We start from the raw sequence: 20,289 nt of genomic DNA on the forward strand, positions 1-20,289 counted from the left end.
TTCATGTTAAGATTGCAAAAGAAAAATGTTCTGCTCTCTCAGAAGCAGTGCAGAAATGCTGTGTCATTTCAGACCAGCACAAGACCTGCTGCGAGGACAAAACACTGTCACAGTCTCCCAAAAGAGAAGAGAGAAATTTCTGACCATGGTGCTGACTGCAAGAACAGAGAAACATCGGTTATCAGGCAGCAAGCAGAAACAGAAGATATTTAGACTCATTTCCCAACACTGTCTCAGACTTATTAAAAATATATACCTATAAAGCGTGTATGGGTGTGGAGGAAAAAAAAAAAAGCAACACTCAAATGGGAGTTTTCTTACTCAGAGCATGGTAACAAGTACCATGACCGACTATACAAATAAATATAAGCTTAAAAATACAGCTCTGTGTGTCACGTGGTTTGCACCTAGATTTTATATCTCATTAAGTTTGTTTTACTGCATTGAGCATCCAAGCAAACTTCCTCAAGCTTCCCTTGGCCTTTCTCTTCGTCTTGGTGATCCCTGCTGTCAAGTCTCTGAAAAGTGGGATGGGGTTGAGCTATTGTTTTTGCATGTAAGGAGTTTGCTAGCTCTTGCTAGCTCTGAGAACAAGGTTTAAAGCCTTTCACATCCCTAAAAGCAAAGACATTGCTGTAAATCTGTGATGACCCAAACTGTTTGGTTTCACTGGTTATCCTAAATGAGATTCAAATTTTACAGTGCACAGATAAATACGTATTCCTTCAAAAAACAGCAGTGGTTTGGTTGCCTAAATTAGATGGGGAAGCCCATCTGCTCTGCTTATAGGGTTGTACTTGGAAAAAAATGCAAAGCTTTGGCATCATTGACAGGCCTTTATAACAAATATTGACAATAAAATTAAGATTGTTCCTGCCTAAACAAACAGCCGTGTCTACGCAACAGATTTAAGCATGTTCTAATTATTAAGTCAATGCCTGCCATTGTCTCCCCCAAATCATTGCTTTTTCCCTCTTGGGGAAATGTAGGAAAACACACTGACAAACATTTCCTTTTCTTCCCTGAAGAATCACTTTCTTGTCAATGCAGAAAATGTCACGAGTTTAAAGCTGAGAATCTTCTATTCCTTGGTAATCAATAATTTCTCTCTTAAATAGCTTTATCTGTGCATCTTGTTGCTCCCTGCAAATGCCAGTGGAGTACCAGACATTACACAGATGCATTACTATCGATGTATCACTCAGTCACGCTGCTATCAATAGGTCAGATCGGTGCAATGCGAAATTTTTTAATATGAAACAAAAAAGGTCACAAGCCCCTCATGCATGCTGCTCCTTAAAGATAAAAACAACGAGAACTAATGCAAGAAAGAGAGAAGAGGAATCTGTGTGTTCTGTAAGCAGCCTGGAACGGACTTGGTATTTATGGCTGTTTTCAGAGCTCTCCAGCCTATTGCAGATAGGGAACAGCACAAAGTATTTCTCCAGTTTTCCTCCAGAAATTCTGTTGAAAGTAACAAGGAAACCTGATGAAATGTGGGTACTCCTTTTTGGAAACAGATTCCTGTTGCTCAGCCTAATGTAAACTATCTCTGACAAGCTCATTATTTTTCTTTAGAGCTAAAAATATTAAGATTGACATTTATCACTGGGTATCTGTAAGCCTATGAATGAAGAAAGATATAAAAGAGAACACATTGGTAAGGAATTCAATATGCTGAATATAGTTTTAAGAAAAGTTAACATATTTTGCATGGCTTTCTCCTACTGAGAAGAAAAAGGAAACTAATGTAAAGGAACTATGGCCTGTTTCCCCTTGACTGTATAAAATTTTCTTTGAAAAACATACAACTACTCCCTCATCCCACCTCCAACACACACAGTTGTTAAAAACAAATTTTAATCAATTACAGCAACCCGGTGAAAGGTTCAAATGTAACTTTTTGATACAAAGCCCAGGGACATCTTGGTATGTCAAATCTCTCCTGCTGCAAGCAGAGTTGGAGGGAAACAGTTTTCTTATCTGTCCCGTCAAAGAAGGCAAGATTTGAAATCTTCTCTTTTTTCCAGCTGCATAGCCCACCCACCCCTCTTCCCATTCCAGCCCTCTTCTGCCAGCTCATGCTCCAACAAGATGTAAGTGTGAACATGTGGGGATATTTACAGCCCTGGTCTTTAAATTCAGAATACAAGCCTTCGCCCCCCCGCTCCCCCTTTTTTTTTTTTTCTTTCTTGAAATCTAGTCTGCTTGAAGCTTCAAGGTTTACAGGCATGATCTCTAATTTATCCCTGCACCAGTGAGTTCAGAACTAAGGCTTGCAGTTCAGGTTCAGACAAATGAGGGTATTCCAGTTAATGTCTGTTGTGACCATTTGAGCCCTGTTCCTAACAAAGTTATTTGTCTCACAAGCAGACCCCCACAGCCTTGACCGCCGGAGACTGCATGCACAGCAGTGCCCATGTTGAATAGTCCAGAGAAGGAAGACAAGAAAGAACTTGGGGAGCCCGGGGGTGTTGGAGGACGTGCTTTGTTAGGAAACAGACCTGGCAAGGGAGCTACAGCAATACAGCTTTCTGACCTTTAGCTGAATTTTTCTAAGCAACCGAAATTACTAACAGTCTGACTGAGTAACTTTCCATGGCATGGGAAACTGGTTCGTAAGGAGGTTTTGCTTTATACGAGAGAAATATCTCTGTATCCAGGGGATTAAAAGTCCCAGTATGACTAAGACTGGAGGCTATAATTGCACATGCCTATATGAGCTCATATTACCTCTATGACACGAGTGGGATTCGGAGGAGTGCATGAGATGCATGGCTTTCTCCACGTAGGCAGTTTTGTTATGAACTGGAACTCTTCTAACACGTTCTTATACCCACACGATCAAGCTAACATCTCCCTGCTATCTGCATCACTGGCACTATTTCTTGAGATGCTTTAGCTTTCATTTTAAAAGTTTGGAAAGTGGTCTGAGCTCTTATGAAGATAACTGATAAATTCTTCAGTAGACTTCTGATGAGGGCTCTGATCAAGGGAAACATCTGTGCGTTCTAAATTGATAAGATAATTTTGAAATAGAGTTAAAGACAGCTACATACTGAACTGAAAGAGCCTAAAAGAGCTAAAAATGTTAGCTTAAAAGAAATAATTAAATTTAGCTCTTAATAGCACTTCTCCCCATGAGAGTTCAAAATGTTTTTCCCATTTGAAAGAAGGACCTAATGTGATGCTTGTCCCAAGCGAGGCAGCAGGCAACAGCAAAATTCTGAGTTAATGCTGGTATGTCAGTGGGAGGGCCACACAAAGGTGGAAGGTGAACAGCTTTCCTGGGTTATCATCTGCTTAGGATAATTTAGGAGCTCATCGTATTAGATTTTTGCAAAAAGTGAGTGAATTCCCATGGGTGAATAAAATCTCTGCTTCACTGCATACTCTGCTAAGAGAATTATCAGGAGGCAGGTTTACAGAGTAACACCAATTAATAAAAGGCACACAGGGCTACAAGAATCTCATGTTAGTGTTAAATATTGAACTCTATTTTGGGATGTAAACAGACATTCTGCGGATGAGCAATTCAGAGTTCAGGTGGAAGCTTATGTCCCAGTCTGAAAAGGGATGTGATTTCTACCTCTGTCAGGAGCATTCAGCACTTTATAGGATGAACTAAGGCCACACCAATCAGTATTAAACGATTTGCCTAAGTTCACAGAGCCATTTGTAGCGGTGCTGTGGAATGAACCTAGTTACGCCCGCTCTCTACCTCCTGCTGCAAGAAATGAACATGACTGCAAATCAAGGAGAAAATGAATCACAAAATGATTCCCTCATTGTTCACTTCTCCATTTCAGGAAAGAATAGACACAGATTGGTACTGTATAAAATTCCCCCAAATCCAGCTATAATCACAGGCAACTTTTCTTGCAGTCTGACAAGCAGATCTCCTGGTTCCCGGACTCACCCTGGCCCCAGAGGGTGATGCACTGCTGCTCGTGGGTCTGGCAGATGCCGTTGTAGCAGTAACCGTCCACCCCGTGGCACGCGTGTCCATCGTGCAGGTACACGTTAGCTGGGCAGTGAGGGCTGGCTCCCGTGCAAAACTCCGGCAGATCACAGGAATTACTTGACTCTCTGCAAGAAATCCCCGCTGGTTTTAGCTGCAAAACAAACAAAACCTTAACTGCCGTCGTTCCAATCAATAAGCGTTATGCAGCGGTGTAACCCATGCAGCACACAGCTTTTTTTCCTACTGGCTCTGCACCAACTGACTGCAGTGGGCAGCATGAGGATTATGCCACTCTTTAAATGTATATATTTGATCCACGTTGCAAAGTGGCTCAGGTCAGAAGGTAAATCCTGCCTTTTGCTAGTTTTCAAATATGAACAAAATTTTTCAATGCAACCACTCCTAAAGACACAGATGCAGAGATATTTTTGGGCTGTAAGGCAAAGTATGCTCTGCAGCACTGATGGGAAGTCAGACCAGAACCCTTGCCATCCACACAGCACCGATCCTAGGTGATTGCTCTGTGCCGGGGCCAGATGTGACAACACCGCAGTCACCAGGGCAGCCAGCTGAGCACAGAACCTCACCAGCCCCAGCTGGAGCGGTCACTCACAGGGCCACCAGCCCACCTGATGCTGGTTTCAGCTCCCTGAGAGCTTCCCTGATAGCTCAGGGAAATGTTGCTCTCTCACAGGCTTCAAGATCTTCTTCAACTTAATAATACCACCACTCAACAAAACTGCTCCTCTCCTGTCCCAGTTTCTCTAGATAACTCTGTTGTTCAGAGGTGAAGGCAACTAGTAGGGAACGTTAAAAAAAATCCCAGTCTGAACATTCACACATCACCAGCAACAAGAGACAGGTGTGCTCTGGGAGCACCATTGAACTTTAACTGCATCACCACAGTGTTTTTGGTGAAAAGCAAAACCACATGAAGGTAATCCTCCCAAGAAAAGTGCTGCAGCAGGTTGATGCTGTCCTGACAGCTTGCTGGCCTGAGCTTTTAGGCAGATGGTTGCCACAGACACAATGGAAACTTGCTGAATGCTTTATTAGCCCATATGCAAGAGTTGGTGTGAGAATTTGAGAAGGTAAATGCCTGCAGCAAGTTGGATTTTTACAGCACATTAGGAGTCCACAAGAGCTGATGCTCAGCCATTAAAAATATATATGCTGTTGACAGAATTAATATTTCAAGAGTCTTCCCATAAAAAGAGGGTCCATCATTTAACGACTGCTTGCCACAGCACAGCATCCACATAAGCATGAAAAACAGCCGAGTGTACAAGTTCATGAAAAGGAAGAGGTTTTGCATGAACAAATGAAATGGCTGCAGATAGCACAGGCACTGTTAAAGAAGTCTGCCCCTTCAATAACTGTTAGAGTTTGATCATTTTTTTAATTGCTCACAAGAAATGCAAGGGTCTTAACGCTTAATGATGCTAATTTGTTGGGTCTGTGTTCTTGCTTACTCGTCTGCTGTTGAGAAGATTATGGAATTGTGCCCACCCCACGTAAATAAGAAAGGTTTCCAACAGTTCACCTTGCAGTCTTCACAGCAAAGTCCATGTGCACACACTGCTCCCGTTCTCAAAGTACAGGTAGTTGCATTACAACATGGGTTCGTACATTCCTAGACGGGGGATAAATTAAAAGCAGACAACTTTCAGTCACAATGAGCTGTAAATCAAGAGAGGCTGACTTTCTCAAAGAGGTGCTATAGCCCTGCCAAGAAAAGCTAGGCATGAATTAATGAATTAGGTATGAAATTCTACTACTTGATCCAAAGAGTCTTGTCTGTCCTTACATCCTACAACTGCTGTAATTGTAGTAAAACCAAAGAAGCCACTGAGGAAGGCTGGTTTATTGTAGCCAGGGGTCTAGTGCCAAATACCACGAACAACTCAAGTGTGCTGCTACTGATCCTGACACAACAGTATGGTGTTTTATTTCCACAAAGTTCAGTGGAATTAATCCATTGCCTTCTGTGGAATTCACCCCAGCTGAGGATCCCGGACCTGTGCCACAGGTACTGAGCATCACCACTGCAGCACTGTTTTGTGATAGTTTCTCACTAAATTTCTGTCTTGCATGGAGGCTGCTGTCTGCTGCAAAGAAAGCTGATGACACCATTCCATGTAATCTTTTCTTGGGGTATTCCGGTAATAGAGCTTTGAGAAAAGCATGAATTGCATTATTACTAACTGATACATCCCAATTTCACACTCATGGATTAGATGGCTGCACATGGGCTTTTACAAACTTTATTCTCAGTAGAGTGAGCTGTTAAGAAGTTTCAGGAAATAATGGAGTTGTTTTTTTTTCCGAGATTATACTCACAAGCTGCAAGTTACATCAGCTGCACTGGAATCTCAGCTCTCTAACAAAAATAGCAGCAGATAAAATTGCTCTTCAGCTGTGTTAAGTCAGTTTGACTTAACAAGGGATCACTAACAATACAGGGAACACAGGAAAAATAAGTGGGTTAGAATGATGTTCACAGCCTCTTGCTACTTTATTGGCTTTTGTAAAGCTTTCCAACTGGAAGATAGGGCTGCCATTGCACTCGCAGATGAGCAAAATGACTCTCCGAATTTCACTGTTTTCTGCCTGATATACAAAGATAACTGTGCTGCTCTGAAGCAGCAGAACAACTTCCTGCACCTATTTTTGATCATGCTGGAAGGCAGCAGGCTACACAAATATTTCTGTGCAGCTGCTGTATTTAAGAAGTAACATTCCTCTGCACAGAAGAAGATCTTATAAATTCATCTCAATAGCAATCTGAGAAAAGCAGAGTGAAGGAAAGCGATGTCAATCCCATTAACATACTTCTGAAACTGTCAGCTCCTATACCCCGTCATCAGGCCATCCACAAAGCAGCCCAAGGAAAGCAATTGGCATTCCACAGGCAGCGTGGGACAAAGACACAGCTCCCTGAATGATGTTACTGCAGCCTTTCAAATTTCCAATTGCTCACTCACTTATTACTCATTGCAGGGAATGAGCTTGGTAAATAGTTTCTGTGCCTGGGCTATTAAATTGTCAGGAATGGTTTTAACATAAACAAACAGGCAAGCAAACAGAAAAGGCTCACAAGGTTTTTGGAGGCTGGAAGAGAGATGGGAGGCAGCCACCTGAAACTACCGCCCTGTCATAGTTTATTATTATTAGTCACTACTAGCTACAACAGCAATGATGGGGGGTGGGTTTCTTGGTGTAGATCTCCTGGGTTTATCAGAACATCTCAAACAGACTAATGCAATAATTATTCTGGCATAACCTACATGGTGCCAGGTGCTTTAGACATGACACCTTGTTTTCCCCCCCACTTTCCTAAGAATACAAGATAGACCACACCTAACCCATCTAACCTTGCTACACCCTGACAGCAGCCAGCAGAAAACGCTTACAGACAAGAATATGAACACAGACATGTGATACTTTCCTCATCTCCTGGGTTCCTTGGATCCATGTGCATTTTTAGCACCTGCAACATTTGGTGGAAAGGAGCTCACAAGTAAGCTACACAGTCTGGGGAGCAGCTCCTTCTGCTTGTTTGAAACCTGCCGTTTGCTAACTTCATTTGCACAGTTCCTGCCGGGGGCAATTGCTCCCTATTCACTCTTTCCAATTCACTCATGATTTTATCAGCTTCTGTCACTTTTTCCTTCATTTTCTACTTTTCCAGGCAGAACGCCTCCAAAAGTTTAAACAACCTTGTTGGTTTTCTTTCAGCCTTTTTTCATTCTGCTTTATCCTTATTGAGACCAGGGAGAGGTAGGAAAAAACTGCACACGCTGTTTCAGACACATCGTGCAGCAGATTTATAGTGGCTTTCTGGTGCTTTTGTTGTTGTTGTTGTTCTTTTTCATTTGTTTGTTTGTTTGTTTTTTTTTTTCCTATTTCCTTCCAAGTAATTTCTAACAGCCTATTTACCTTTTTGACTACTCTTGAGCACTGAGCTGACATTTTCATGACACTATTTATTGCAGTAAGAAGTCTTGTTCCTCTATGGTCAGAGTCAGCTCGGAGTCCATCATCCTATCTGTGATGCTTGGAACATGCATCACTCTGCACCGAATCCCATTTGTCACCTTAATGCCCAGTCAAGCCATCTCAGACGGTTCTTCTGTAGTTCTTCACAGCCAGCTTTCATCTCTACCAGCCTAGCTAATACCATCAGCAAGTTCAAGACTATTCCTCTTCTCGGGCTGTTTATGAATAAGCTGAATTGTGTGGTGTTCCAGGACACATCTCACAGATACATCACTGCAGATCTTCCACTGCAATACTTGTTTACATCTGCCCTATATTTCATATCTTTTAACCCAGTTTTTGTCTGTGCAATATTCTTTCATCCTATAGCTGCGTAGTCTTCTAAAGAGGCCTTGGTGAAAGGCTTTGGTCTAAAGCTCCTTTGAAACAGGCTGATATAACTGGATCTTCCCTTTCCACCTACTTGCTAAATCCTGCAGAGCACAGTGATAAGTTTGTAAAGCAGGTCGTCCTGGCACAAAAGCAGTCCCTGGCATGCCACAGCTACTCAGGGAGTAGCTCTTTATTACATTTGCCAGTAATTTGTTTGGAACTGACTTCTCATTTACCAATTTGTAATATTCTGATCTTCCTTGCAGCCTGTTATATAATCGGCCACATTTTTCACCTTCCAGTTCTCATGGACCGAGGGTGCAAGGGTGTTTTATTTTGTTTTGTTTTCTTTGTTTGCTTTTTTGTTGTTGTTGTTGTTTTCCTTTTTCTGTCTTTGTATATATAATCCACATTAACCCTTCTTCCTGTACAGCTGACGTTGGACAGCACACTAGACCTTAATACAATCCAAAATTAGGCTAAACTGGTAATATCATCCTTAGTTGGGAATTATTCTCTTGGCCTGGTGGTGAGCACACCAGCATCCATTATACTCAAGAAGCTGACCAGCACCTGATGCATATGAGACCATGATGTGTGAAGGTGATCAAACAGTCCCTACTGCATCACTGTGTCCAGGGTTGTGTGAAGGGTAGGAGATGTACCATAGCCCTTATGAATCCATTGCTGTCCTACTGCTAAGGAATGTCACTGAGGACAGATCTCAACATGGAGCTGATGTTTTAGCTGGGGGACAGAGAAGAGCTGTTTTTACTTGGCAAGTAATATACAGAATTCTTCAATGCCTCATCAAAATCCAGAGGGTAAAAGGTTCTTGACTAAAGGAGAAATGTCCTTACCCACCATCTACATCTATATATTCAGACAGATACTTAATTCTGATCAATGATAAAACACAACTAGCACATGTTATTGTACAGCTTTCCATGCCATAAAATATTGCACCACTATTGACAAAACTCAGCTGGTCTAAATGACTGGAGAGTGAATTGCTAACCACTCTAATATATATATATATATATATATATATATTTGGTACCACTTGGATTATAGCAGTAAAATCCAAACTAATTTAATTGGACCCAAGGTGCATTTTACCAACATAATTAAAAAAAAAAAAAAACGAAACACAAAAACATAGAAGAGGCAAATCAAGTCAGTGCTTGCTGATGTTAAGTGGCTTTGACTTGAAAAGGTATTGCTATCATTCAAAACTGAAAATGAGAAAGATAACTGGGTTAGAAAGACATTTGCAAGCTGCTTGCACTCTATTGACTTTAAACTAGAAGATAAGCCTGCTTCCTCCAACCTTGTTACCCTGAAGAATGAGTGAACTGTCAGGAAATCCTTATGGCTTGTGTAAATCCAATACACTGTATAGACAGGATACAGCAATATCTCAGTGTTTTAACTGCCCCGATCTATTTTGTCTGCAGAGCTGTATTTATCACAGGAAACAAATCCCTCATCTGCTGATGTATTTAATTCAGATAATCTGGGAGAAGTTCAATACAGCCAATGAACATGGGAAGCCAAAGGGATAAGAATGTGTGCTCAGATATTATTTGACCCCCAGGTTTTGCCTATCTCCTCCTGATCTGAGCAGTCCTCTGACACATTCTCTAAACTAAACGGAATGATTGTTGAAGTAGTAGTAATCTTTCTGGGAGTCAGTAAAGGCTATTTTTGTTAGCAGGGTAATTGGCTAACAGCAAAGAAAAATCTCATAGCAAAAGAGGGAAAGGTGTTCTACGTAAAACCTGAAACTGGCTGCAGTCAAATAAATACCTAAGCAATATCAATTCAGTAGCTTCTCATATATGGAAGAGAACTTTCAGTTACTGTGTGGTATCCTGAGAAATCTAAGTGATGTTAACAAATTTATGTTGGGTTTAGGTTATTAACTCGTTTGTACAGGCATCTCTGTTGTTAGGAACATGATACTCACAGCTGGTCTGTTGGATGAACCGCGAGAGACTTTGTTCATTAATGGCAAATTGAGCACACGTTTAACTAATGCTTTGCAACTTCAGCGACCCAAATGCAAGGCAAGCAGAAACCTGCATTTCTGAGGACTCTGAGGCTTAAGCTGATAAGATAGGAGCAGAGAAGGGGAAGTTCTGCTTTACACCAAATAGCCTTAAACATGCCAAACCAACTCTGGAACTTCTCTACTGTTAAAACCCTGCAGATAGGAGGTGAGTAGTAATTCACAGGTGGTGTCTTACATCAGGCTCCCCACAGTCGCACTCCTCTCCATCTTCCACGTAGCCATTCCCACACTTCTGTCCACCAAAGGACTCCTTGACTTCAGGCAAATTAAACAGACACATTCCCACTCCTTTCTCCAGGCTGTTTTCTAGGTCCTTTCTGCTGCAGCTACTGAATACCATGGGAAATGGGTAGCTGGAAGAAAAATTCATGAGAAAAAAAAAAATCATTATCAGATGAAAACATCTCTCTCCCGTCACACTGGTGACCTTTAAGCACACCTGTGCACAAACGAGAAGACTGTGTTCATTTTTTTTACCCTTTAACACTGGATTGAGATATAGCAATTCACTGTGAAATTGTGCCCAAAATGTTTATTACAATTTCTGACCATGAGCAAGGAAATTTCCATCATTTGCATTTAAAGTTGTAACTGCTGGTAAAGATTGGAAGCACTCGTACTTGGATTTCCTTCTCCCACTTCTGTGCAGGTAGTTACAGAGAAAATTTTGATCGTGACACTAAGGAAATGCTAGGCTTGCAGGGAGGATTCTAACATTCAGTGGGATGCAAAACATCCTAAAAAGTCTTGGAAAATTTAGCCTCAAACGGCAAATTCATTCATCTTGCTCTGCAGAGTGGCAAACTTTTATGTTTTTAGGGAAAGAGAGAGAGAGAGGGAGAGGGATAAAAAACGTGTTCCTTGGTGAGAACCTGCTTCTGCAGTTCACCAAAGCTGAGCTTGGGAACTGCAAGATTAAAGCAAATACAGTTCTTATTTGAAATCTGGATGACTCAAGACACTACTGAAAATACCCATGTTTTGAATTCATACTGATGAGAGCAGAACTTGGCCCTGCTGTTCAGGCACCTAGGGTCTCTGTTTTATTTTGGAAAATGCATGGACAGTAAGTGAAATGATCCAGTGGAGTACAAATGTCACCAGATAATCTGTGTTTTTCTGATGGAGGACGTCATTCCATTCTCATTAATGAACATTTGCAGTTTGACTCAAAGAAATGAGACAAATGACACCCGGGTCTGGCCATCAGAGTTATATCCTACAGAAGTCTGCTGTGCCCTCTCTCCACTGAGATGTGCACACAATTACATTGAATCTGGATCACAACCAAGCAGAAAAACAGCTTTCAAGCTGCCTTATCTCCCCTAAGACCCAGGACCTTCTTTACTGCTGCTCCACAGTCAAGCAGTAATTTAACATTACAGCAGCACAGGGAGACAACCTGATAATGACTGGACTTTATTCACTAAATGCTTTGTATCAATCATGTATTATTAGGGACAGGGCATAATCCTTGCCAACAAGCAAGATAATAGATGGAAGTTCTGCACTGCTGAGCTTCAGACTTCGATGAATCAACTGTTATTTCTAATATCCTGAAATGAAAAGCTTTCTTTGTGGATGGTGATACATATTGCTATAAAAAAGGGATAATTTCTATTAAAAAAAAAAAAAAAAAGAAACGCTTGACAATTTCAGATGTGATATAGTTTCCTATGCTTAGGATTGGTTAATTAGGATCTTGTAGAAAGGTTAGGGGTACTCTACAGAATAGAATTAATTTTGTGCCCTCTTAAAATTACCCTTTTGCAGATTATTCTGCAGTAATACAGCCAGCTTGTTGGTAAATGACATAAACATGACTCTTAAGAAGAAAATAATTTTCATGTACCACTACAAGGCTTGTCTAGTTAAACTAAACAGTTCTGTGGTTCACTGACATATGACTTCAGAAAGTTAATAGGCCTCTTCACTTAAGCAGCTGATTTCTGGAAAATGTTAATGTTTAGGCAAAATGACAGAGTCTAAGATAAACAAATTTCGGAATAGCATGAGGTAGGAGTCAGGCTGCTAGCTGCAGCTCCGGGCTCAAGGGGAAATGGAAGGTACTGAGAGTAATGAAATAGAAAATAAAGGCACTTGGGAAACCTTCTACCGACCTTCTTATATTGAGCAAATGGAGGTGATCTTAACTGAACACCACAAGCTCCTGTCCCACTCTTAGTTTGACTGGAAAAAAGGCACAAAGTTTTGTGTGCGTGACTATGATCAAGTAAGTGGATGTACGCTTCTATCAAACACCAGCAAAACCTCAAGAACCACAGATACATCTGAGTGATAAATCCCCCACAAAAGATACGAGAGCTTGATCAGAATTGATCCTCAGATCAAAGTGTGAATAAATGGATATTGCATCATCCAGGCAAGATCCTTCACTTCATTGACACAGATTTACTTTGATATCCACTGAGATGAACGCAGGGAGTCATACAGACCTTACACAGTCTGAAATCAATTCAGGAATACAAATAATGCATTTTTCCCTGTGCCAGATGTCTGAGCCACATGCAGTCCATAAGAACAGCTTGCCAGTCAAAACCATCAGTATTTTAGGGCTGTTCCTTTGTATCCATGAATGCTCAGGGTCATTTGCATGAATGTGAAATGTGTCTGTCCATCACTGGGAGAACAGAATCCTTACTCTTTACCAGAGGTGAAATAATGTCATTGTTAATGAATGAGGTTTCTGTTTCCCCCCCCCCCCAAAAGGAACTTCAAGCTGTTTCCTATTTTGAACTAAGAGATCCATTCATCTTCTGGCTTTTCCTGCTCTTGACGCTGATTTCCTCAGCTGACATCAGTGCAGCACATGTTATTTGATGAAATTTTCTGAAAATATTTTTTTTTACCAAGTAAGCCCAAAATAAAGCAAAGTAAAAATGAAGAAAAACACAACAAATGGAAACAGAGAGCAACTGAAGGGTAACCACACATGAAAGAGAAGATACCACATCAGTTGATGCCAGTTGGTATTTCATTGGAAACATAATCGATCATTAATATCATGATATTATGACACACAACCGTTCTTCTGTGACAAAATAATCCAATGTAATAGCCACAGCTTTTGATCATTGATTTTAGTCTACATTTTGGCTGTCATTTCAATTTTTAAGCTGTTTCATTTGAGGCCTGATAACCTTGGCAGATGGGAAAAGCTATCAGATGTCAGTAGCATTATGCATGTTGTTAAAATGAATCTAGAGCCTGTGAAAAATCATGACTAGTCATGTGAAGGATACTCATCCTCTAAAAAGTGCAGCAAGTTTCACCACACTACCCTGTGAATAAGCCTCAGTCCTCACCTGGAAGGATTTCCTTTGTGTGGGAAAACATGATGGAGTCTCTTCAGTAAAGTCAATCCTTGACCTGCCTCTAAGATTTCAGTAACACAACCAAACAGAGATATTTGTATTTTCTGTGGTACCCCAGGCACTTATCCTTTTGGAATAACCCTCAGATACCACTTTAGTCCAACCTAATTCCTATTCTAGCATGCTGAATAGCCCACACATTTGCTACACTCTTTGAATCTGTAAATTTAATACACAATAGATCATTTAGTTGAACCATTCTGGCTGTGGGTACAACTCTGCAGAACTCAAATCGTGCCTGGCACTACATCAGTCTCTTCAGTGGGTTTACAGCAAGGAAAGTAATTTCAGAGTCTTTCTACCCCTCTTGAATCCACAGCATTCCTCAATGTCTCCTTAGTGCTTGAAAGATGCATGTAATCTCAAGCAATGACTATCCTAGTTCCCAGCAAAAATAGCTTTGACTGCTCCTGCAAATGAGAGATTCACAGTAGTAAGATGATGGCTGGTAATTGATTCCTTTATAAACAGAGTCTGGTCTTGTCCCATTCATTTATATTTCAAGCACTCAAGCCATTCAAATGCCAGTTTCCTCTATCTACTTTTGCATTTAGCCTGTATTAGATGGCTCCTTTCATTAACTAAGTGAAGTGGCATCATCATGGGAAGTGTCAAGTCCCTTTTAAGAAAAGAGAATTCTTTGTCTGTACTAGCACTACATTGCCCAGCATAGTTTCTTTTTTGCATGAACTATAAAAGTTCATCTCCATCATCTCCATTTCAGAGGCATTTCCCCTCCTAATGGACTGAAGAATAAGAGAATACATGCACAGAAAAAGTCAGAGTCACTGCCTCAGAAAATTACAGTTTTCAGAGATAAGACAGCCAAGGTATTCAGGAAAAAGAGAGTGGCTGCTGATTGATGCATGGTAACACAGCAGATCAGCTATAGCCCTAGCACAGATCCTGCTGCTGAGCTGCATTTGCCATTTCTGTCTTTCATCCAATGCTCCAGCTGGAAAATACCTGGAGGGGCACTGAGATGGGCTACAGGAGATCCTTGGTCTATTCTAAGCCCCACCACTGGACTGCAGTGATACCTTAGGAAAGCCATCGGAAGTGAAACTCCCTTGGTTCTAAACTTGTAGATGTCTAGCTGCATCTTTAGGTGCCTGAACATTGAGTACCTTGGGTCTGCCTCCTCCGTGTTCCTCTGCCATAAAAAAAAGACTCCCTTTGAAACACATTTCACAGTTTCTCAAGAAGAACCACTGAAGCGGTATCCCCATCAATACTGCTGGCAGTTCTCTGCATATTGCATAGGATGATAAACTGCTGATTCACAGTATCTTGGAAAAGAACATTATGATTATTTTGAATTTTGTTATCTAATCTCAGATTTTTTCTTATTCAAGAAATGGAGGACATTCATAAAGTAACGGACATTATCTCCAAAAGGTTGGTATATATACACACATACATTATATAAATATATACCTTATATATCTATTTATAGGGTTCATTTATTCCAGTTCATATCACAACCTGATTATTCAGCATTAGAGCAATGTTTATACAGAGCCTTTTACCCAAGGCCCTGAAGTGTTTTACAATTATTCACTCAATTAAAATGCACAACAGCCCCAAAGAGCTCTATTAAGTACCACCAGGCCTTCCTCCCTGAGGTAATATGATAATTGGAGATTATATTAATTTTAAAAGGGCATTTTGATTTTCCAGCACTTACTTATTGAAACAACTGTTGACTAGCTAATTTCCAAAGGTGCAGAAAACTGGGACCTGGATTTGTCCAGAATGCTAAAAAAATCAAGCTTGAGAGGCCATATTTGGAAACAGCTCAGGCACCAGCAAAGTGTTTTTTTTGTTGTTGTTGTTATTTTTTTTTAAGAGCATGAAGATGTTCTTAACAAGCCCTGAGCAGTTAAAAATTTCACTAGTAAAGCAACTGAATTTCTAGCACTTTCCACGAAAACCCTTGTCTGAACTGAATATCTTTGTCTCATAGTGTCTGTCTTGACCCTAGGACCCTTTGAGATCCACAGTTACACTGACATGCTTTTTTATTTTATCTTTTTGTAGTTTGTTTTTGTTTGTTTGTTTGTTGCCTAAGCCAAGAGCACCATTCACCAGCACTCTCTTTGACTCAAGAGATGCCAGAGACAAGCAACTGCCTCCACTGCCACCCTTTCCTATAGAACCTCACCACTGAAGTACAGCCTCTGACACTCAGCTGGGAATCCTGGAGCTCCTGCCCCACTGAATGGGGGACTGAAAACAACATCAAGGTTTCTGTGTCAAAAAAATAATATATATATATATTTTTAAATATATACATTTATTTGTCAGAGTAGCCTACATGTAAAGACACTTTCTTGGAAGGAAAGCTCAGGGTTTTAGTCCTATGCTATAAATTGCTTATTAATTTTATCCAAATAATATTCAATGTAAAAATTTGTCAGTAGTATCTGGAGAAAAGAAACCAAGAGTCTACTTGCCCTTTGGAATGCCTTCTAAAGCAGACTATAACAATATTTGGTTTTACTTTGTTTCTTAGACTTAATTAGTCTCCAGAATTATTGACTTATGGCTGCACAGTGGCTCACTTTCAACTGGAGAGGAAGAGAGCAACTCAGATCCTTGTTTTGGAGGTAGAAGAAAGAAGTGTGAGCTCCCTCTTCATAGAATCCTAGAATTATTAATGTTGGAAAAGACCTCCAGGATCAAGTCGTCCAGCCATACCCCCACCACCAATGTCACCCACTAAACCATGTCCCTAAGCACCATGTCCAACCTTTCCTTGAACACCCCCAGGGAGGGTGACTCCACCACCTCCCTGGGCAACCGGTTCCAGTGCCTGACTGCTCTTTCTGAGAAGAAATTTCCCTTAATTTCCAACTTTTCACACCCCACAGAATTACTTAAACATCAACATGCAGGTTTTCAGTTGCAAATCCCAGTCTTACATAGGAACCTAAGTCCAACTTTTAAAACTTGAAAAATCGAGATAGTTTTGCTTTTGTTCGTTCAAGTATATATATTTTTTTATAGACAAATTGTCAGCAGCAGAGAGAATAACACAAAGGTAACACCCTAGAATGTAGAAACTCAAGTGAAATGAGTGTTTTTAAACCCACTGAGGTGTTGATTTCAAAGAACCATGACAATTTGCCCACCTCCTCTGACTCCTGATCTAATTGACATAATTCTTTCTCACAAAAAGACATTCCCCTTGGTTTTAACCTCCTAGACATTATTACTATGTTCCACCTCTTGAAAATAACTTTTTTTCTGGTCTCCCAAGAGATACGAGCCTAGCAGAACAAAACTGAATTTGCTATTAGACGGCATTTTTAGAAACTTCAGCTGTTCTATATAGTGTCTATGTTAATGAATTAGTAATCATAGAGAACCTCACAGAATAGGGTATTGAGCAGGAGATAAATCCAGTTCTCTTTGATATTGAAATAGGTTTTCAAATACTATAGATCACTCAGTCTATAAAGTTCTGTCATTGTACATTACTTCATACACTTCAGGTTTTAATAGCAACTGTTTAAAATCAGGCAACCTCCATAGCATGGAGGGTTTGTTAATCTATAATTTAAACAATGGCTTCATTTGTAAGTACTTTTGGGGGAGACGGACAGTTTTAAAGTAGATCTCACAAGCACAATAAAGTAAAAGGAGATCCTAAAAGTAGCTGCAGATTTCTTCCCACCCAAAGATTTTGCATACAGCAGATTTTTTTTTTCTTTTTCTTTTTTTTACATATATATTAAGTATTGAAGTGGGAAGTTGCTTCAAAAACAACTAGGTGTCTGGCAACTCATACTTATTTTTCTAGCCTATTTTTCACTGTCTTGCTCCTCTGTTATAGTTTTAATCCCTGAAGCATCAATAAAGTAGAGCACAGAATTGGGCCATGTAGTTATACACGACATCAAAGCTCTTGCTGTCTGAGTTCATGGTCAGTGATTTAAAAGCAAGCCTAGATTTCTCCTACAGCTTTTGTCATGTTCACTACATGGTAGCATTTACACTTCCAATAAATAACTGTGAATGCCACACTAGTGATTAAATTAATTGATATGTAGTGACAGTGGCTTGCTGAACTACAATGAAATTTCCAGGGTTATTGAAATAAAGTCTTTCCAAGTAAATGTTTAAACTTCACACATAAATGCTTTAGGATCTTTGTAATTTAGCCCTGGGGATAATGCAGATTCCCAGGCTTCATTCAAGTAATATTACTTCAGGTGCCTAGGCCGGATTCTCATAGCCCCAGCTGAGATTTGACCTCTCCCATTAAACTGAAAGTGAAAATTTTACTACCTGAAATATTCAGAAAAGCAGATTTATAGTACTGAATGTGGGACTTCAGGGCAGAAAACAGTGGTGAAGCAAATGACTGGATGGTCCAGAAAAATACTTTTTGCAAAGGAACAACACTTAATGGCTTTATACAGTATACACTGTCATGACTTGATATTTCTGCAGTCACAAAACTGCCAAATAAAACATTATTAACAGTTACTTTTACTTTGACAAATGTACAGTCAGAGAAGTTTTTTCTTGTTGAGAGGCCTGTTGTGACTTTTATTTCTGTGTTCAGTGGGTGAAGCAATACCAAACCAATTTATCAATCTTGACAGTATTCTGACGATACGCCGGAGTTATCTGCATTGCAAAAGCTCCATGGGAATTGAACTCAGACAACTGTTCTTCCTGTTGGAAACTGGACAGCCAAGGAAAGTAGCTATAATCAGTTTGAATTTGCCTCTGGCTCATCTTTTGCTCTGTTTCCTTTTAGACCACTACCTCATTAATAAAAATTTGCTGGATTGCTGAGAGTTCAGGTTTTGCAATCTACTGCTTAAAACTTGATGTTAACCCAGTGCTGACTACAGTAAAATTAAAAAAAAAAAAAAAGAAGAAAAAAGAAAAAAAAGCATCATATACAATAGGGAGGAATAAAAAGGCCAGGTCAGGTCTGGTCCCAGGCTAAAGGAAAAGAGGGCAGCAGGCATCCCTTGCCTCCATCAGTTACCAACGCTGAAGGAAACTGCAGATAAGAAGCATGACCAGCATTCTCTGTCACAGAAAACTTGTCACAGAAAACACAGCACCCTCAGCACAAGATAAGCAAATAAAGATAAATGCTCCATCTCATTGCTCCAAATACCTTGCTGAAGGTCAGCTTCCAATTGATTTCTGGTTAGATAAAAGGCACTCGCTGATCTGGCTTGAAATGCTAGGACAGCATCATGGCCTGATAACACTTCATTTATTCCCAATGTGATTTTACAATCAATTTTTGTTTTAGACAGTTACATTCTGATTTTATCCTTTGAAAAACATTGGAATTGTTTTTTAAATAGGTCAGAAGTAGACTGACAAAAAACATAAATCTGACTTTGGGAACTGGGTTTTAAGAGTATCACTTTTACAGAGAGCATGGTGAAGGAGCAGAATAAAATCCTTTTTCAAAAACCAAGCCAAACCAAACAAAAAGGAGTATCAAACCCAAATGGTAACAGAGAAAAATCAACCCACAATACTTATTTATGCACACTTAGGTTTTTCACCAGTACAATCTCCTGTCCTGCCTTGTGTGTATCCTTAACACACTTCAGGATATGCCACACCCAGAAGAAGCACAGTTATCCTCCCAAGTGATGCTGTGACCCATCTGACCAGCCTGATTTAAAGACCTGCCACACTTTTGGAACTTATGTGGACTCAGCAGATGGATTTGGGCTAGAATAAGCCTGCACATCAAGTGAACAGATCAAATGACAACAAGGTAAGGGAAGAAGGCTCAGAGTATGCCAGAACCCTCACGAGGAGGAAGCTGGGCCAAGGTGAAGAGATTTGGGAAGCATCTCTGAACAAAGCTCATGAGGAAGCATTAGGAGGATGAAGCTTATGGAAATGCCAGCTGGAAAGACGAGGGTGTTAGAGAAAAAATGGCATCATTTCCACCTTCTGGGTGTGTACCCTATAAGATGTGCACTGAGAGAAGAGCAGCTTTTTCCCACATCACCTAAATTAAATGCTAAATAGAAATTAACAGTCTGAGCTTCCCTTTTCTTCTTCACACAGCTTGGACCAAAAATAAATAAATAAAATAACATAACATAACATAACATAAAATAAAATAAAATAAAATAAAATAAAATAAAATAAAATAAAATAGTACCACCATAGCATGTAATTATCTCAAGCCAAAACAAAATAATGGATCCAGCCATGATCTATTACTTTGGAATCCTTAAGCAGGAAAAAAATCTGAAGGAATCTATTAAGATCCTAATAAAATCCTGACCATATAGGAGCTTTCCTATCAACTTCAATGGAGCCTGGATTTCATATCTAACGCCAGCTGACCACCAGGAGAACGTCAATGATGAATATGAATGCAGTTTTCATGCTACTTTAGAAGAAGCCAGAAAGGCTCCTTAGGAGACTAAAGTTATTCCACCTCTTTATTTTCTGTGATTTCATGTTAAAATATGTGGCTTCTT

At 40.1% G+C, this 20,289-nt stretch overlaps 1 protein-coding gene and 1 long non-coding RNA gene across 4 annotated transcripts in view; one reads left to right on the forward strand and one right to left on the reverse strand.

The window, feature by feature from the left end:
• The window catches only part of ADAM12 (ADAM metallopeptidase domain 12), a 182,082-nt gene that overhangs the window by 22,469 nt on the left and 139,324 nt on the right, over window positions 1-20,289 (reverse strand). For all 3 annotated transcript variants that reach the window (XM_080598272.1, XM_080598274.1, XM_080598273.1), the window contains exons 12-14: window positions 10,585-10,762; window positions 5,508-5,597; window positions 3,920-4,115 (exon numbers count right to left, since the gene is read on the reverse strand). In XM_080598272.1, the coding sequence (XP_080454398.1) occupies window positions 3,920-4,115; window positions 5,508-5,597; window positions 10,585-10,762 (464 nt within the window). The remainder of the gene's footprint in view (window positions 1-3,919; window positions 4,116-5,507; window positions 5,598-10,584; window positions 10,763-20,289) is intronic.
• LOC308197573 lies at window positions 10,772-19,960 on the forward strand. The gene is made up of 2 exons (XR_013953105.1): window positions 10,772-15,202; window positions 15,845-19,960. It is a non-coding gene; the product is annotated as an uncharacterized lncRNA (long non-coding RNA).

This window comes from Anser brachyrhynchus, assembly GCF_964034855.1.
Source record: "Anser brachyrhynchus genome assembly, chromosome: 6".
In the NCBI taxonomy this organism is placed as follows: domain Eukaryota; kingdom Metazoa; phylum Chordata; class Aves; order Anseriformes; family Anatidae; genus Anser; species Anser brachyrhynchus.